The sequence below is a fragment of the Lipotes vexillifer genome, unplaced genomic scaffold, assembly GCF_000442215.2.
Source record: "Lipotes vexillifer unplaced genomic scaffold, Lipotes_vexillifer_v1.1 scaffold567, whole genome shotgun sequence".
NCBI lineage: Eukaryota > Metazoa > Chordata > Mammalia > Artiodactyla > Lipotidae > Lipotes > Lipotes vexillifer.
Window position 1 is genome coordinate 1,894,748 of NW_006776652.1, and position 3,511 is coordinate 1,898,258.

General features: G+C 54.2%; 1 protein-coding gene across 1 annotated transcript in view; it reads right to left on the reverse strand.

Annotated features, from left to right (window-relative positions):
• Positions 1 to 3,511, reverse strand: part of BIN3 (bridging integrator 3) — a 45,326-nt gene that overhangs the window by 3,246 nt on the left and 38,569 nt on the right. The window contains exon 7 of the mRNA XM_007450586.1: positions 92 to 233. Within this exon, the coding sequence (XP_007450648.1) occupies positions 92 to 233 (142 nt within the window). The remainder of the gene's footprint in view (positions 1 to 91; positions 234 to 3,511) is intronic.

Consider the following 3,511-nt stretch of genomic DNA (forward strand, 5'->3'; position numbering starts at 1 on the left):
GGGGGTGGGGTCTTGGTCCCTGGGTGAAGGAGGAACTTGCTGGTGGGACCACGTGGCCCCCCGTCCCGCCCCAGCCCCTTCTCCCCGGTACCTGGTGGAGTCTGGCCAGCACCGGCCCTGTCTTCTCCTTCTCCTCGTACTTCTCCACCTTGGCCTGCAACCTCCTGTAGTCCTGCAAGGCCTGCTCCCGCCGTTTCACCGCCATGTTGAGGCTCGGGAAGACACTGCCAAACCTGCCGGACGCAGTGGGCTGGAGACGGGCCTGTTCTTGGAGCTGCAGGCTGGCAGCTCATCACTCATTCAAAAATACGTATCGAGCGCCTACCAAACGCCAGACTCTGTTCTAGGTCTTGGGGATCTTGCTGTGAACGAGATAGACGGGGCCCTGGCCTTGGTGGGGCACAGGCTGAGAATGTCGCCTTGGGGTAAGGCCAGGGGAAGGAAGACAGGGTAAGGGCCGCTCCACTGCCCTTTAGCCCCCACCCCACATTTCAGAGACCTGTGCTACAGCATGGAGGAGCTGAAGACTCCTTGGAGTCTTTTTATTTTTGACCTGGTACAAAAAGATTCAGGTTCTATTAATTAGCATCAGGCATCTCAGAAGAAACAAAAGACAGATGAGCTAGCAGAGCCAGCAGAGCTCTCTGGACAATCACGAAGGAACAGGGCTGGACAGAGCTCAGGAAGCCATTTGAGCAGGTGGAGGCAGCACCCCTTGGGAGGGGGCCCGGAGCCCTCAGGGCAGCTGCTCTGAGGGCTGGTATCAGAAAAGCTGGGAGATCAAGCTTCTGTCCAACATCTTCCATTAAAAAAGTGAAAAAACTGAGACCAGGGAGATGACATGACTTGTCCAAGGTCACAATTCGGTAGTGACGGTCCAGCAGATAACTCAAGTGTCCCAGCTCTCCCTCTGGCACCTCCCTACCACCTCATGCTGCCAACAGCAGGTGACAGACCTGCAACCGAAATCTACTCCCATATTACTCAGCCATTAACAACAAGTGAAGTGATGCCATTTGCAGCAAGATGGATGGACCTAGAGATTATGACACTAAGTGAAGTAAGCCAGACACAGACAAGTATCATATGATATCGCTTATATGTAGAATCTAAAATATGACACAAATGAACTTATTTACAAAACAGAAACAGACTCACAGACATAGAAACAAACCTGCGGTCACCAAAGGGGAAAGGAGGGGGGAAGGGATAAATGATAAATTAGGAGTTTGGGATTAACAGATACACACTGCTATCTATAAAACAGATGAACGGCAAGGTCCTACTATATAGCACAGGGAACAATATTCAATATCTTATAATCATCTATAACAGAAAAGAATCTGAAAAATACATATATATACACATATATATATGCATGTATACACACCTGTATATATACATATATATACATGTATATCTATAACTATATATAAAAAACGGAATCACTTTGCTGTACACCTGAAACTAAGACAACCTTGTAAATTGACTCGACTCCTATTAAATGACGACAAGCTACTCCCAGCCTTTTCTACCAACTCTGCTGGAAAAACAGGAATCCTCATGTTCTACTGTTGAAACGGCCAAACTGTCAAACCAAATGTTTGAGGAAACCGACCGCAGGAGCTCTTCCTGCCCCACCAGGACTAAAAGAACCACAGGGCAGTGCTAGGGTGGCTGTTCAGAAAGAGCAGCAGCAGAGGCTCTGGCATTTTTGGCACCGTGGGCCTAATCTTTGTGACTAGGATCCTCTTTGACTGGGAAGGGCAACACAGTCTTGGGGTGGACCCAGGGCAGGACCGCATCCCAGGCAGGAATGCTGCCTCCTCGTTGCCTAACGAGTGTGGGAGGAGGCCAGGCCAGCCTGCAAGCAGGTTTTCTGGAACTGGACAGAAGATGGGGCAGCTTCCTTGAACACAAAGCCTGAGGGGCTGGAGCGTCTACCTCGCAGATGGGAGCCCGAGTGGCCGGTGGAGCCCCGGCCTCAAGCCGAGGTGACGGCGCAGTGGTTATTCGGGGGGGTTGCGAAGCACACAGAGGGAGACCCAGGACCAGAAGCAGAGTCGGTTCTTCCCAGAGCAACTCAGAGAAGATGAAAGATGGGGCAGGAAAAAGCCTCAACAAATCAAGAGTCCACGTGACATAAGAGTAATGAATACCTCTGCCAGAGAACAAAGGATAGAAACTTGACTTGACGCATAATGCCCCAAACAAAGCTATAGGCCCAGGCAGCAGTTTGATGAAACAGATAGAAAGGCCACTAAAGCGGATTCTTCTCACTTTCTGGGTGTCCGTAATGGGCTCACTACGTAGCTGGAGATGCTAACGTGGGCCAGACCACCCACGCTTCTCCGAATCCTCAGTTGCAAGCCCCTATACACTGCAATCAAATCAACACCTGAATGACTGCTCTGCCGGGCAGAAGACGCAGGCCTATTTGGTGCTCTGCAAACTGGACCAGCCACCCGCAGGACACAAGGTCCCCCTGGGGTAGGGCTGAACACGCCTGGGACGGCTGAGAACCTCCGGGGGAGCTGGACTCACTTCACTGCTTTTGCCTCAGGCAGTGCTACGACGGGGTCTCAGATGCCAGGTGAGCCCCTCTCCCTCGCCGGCGGAGAGGCATGTGGCTCAGGGGAGCAGGTGCACCTGGGCCTGGGAAGCCGCCACGCCACCTCCCCCTGCACCCCATGTCCTCGGAGAGGAGGGCGGCACGAGTAAGGAAGGAATGTGCAGCACTGGCGTCATCCGCGGGTGGTCAAGCAGCTCCTGATACTCTGACCCCGGCAGCACTTGGACCAGTGCTCACAACCCTCTTCCCCCCCAGAAAGTCCACTGGGCTTTATCTCCAGGGTCAGGGTCGGATACAACGGCAAGGCTGACTACAACATGCTGGGACTGGGCTGGCCTACAGAGGATGTAGAAATCCAGCCCCAGGGAAGGTCCTGAGCCGAGGGGGAGGAGGCCTGGATCCAGGGCTGACTGATTTCCAGGCAACCTCAGGGGACGGGTGTGTCCACAGGACACTACCTTCAGCCTTCCGGAAGCAAGGCCACGTATCCTCTGGGGGGAGGAAGCGGCTGCTCTGTGAGGCCCGAGGGAAACTTTGGTCAGCACGCTGACTTCCACCTCCCACGGCAGACAGCACCCTTAGCTGAACCCAGAGGCCACGGAGGGCTCAGCTTGATGTCCGCCGCTGCCAGCTGCCGAGGGACGTGACTCCTTGGGCCCTGGGCCTCGGGACCGCCCGGGTAGGTGTCACGCCCTTCTCACAGTAAAGCAGGGAAGCTAAGGTCAGGCAGGGGAGATCAGACAGTGTAATCGGAGGTAGCTGACAAACGGGGGGTGGGGACCAGAACTCTGTAATCCCTGGCTCAGGTCACTACCCCACTGAGGCCACACAGCCTCGTTTTCCACTTGGAAGTAACAGGAAGAACTCTGCCAGCTCCATGTGCCGGGGGGTATAAACACCGGGGTGCTGTTCGGGGAAAGGGGCTACTGGCAGGGGGGA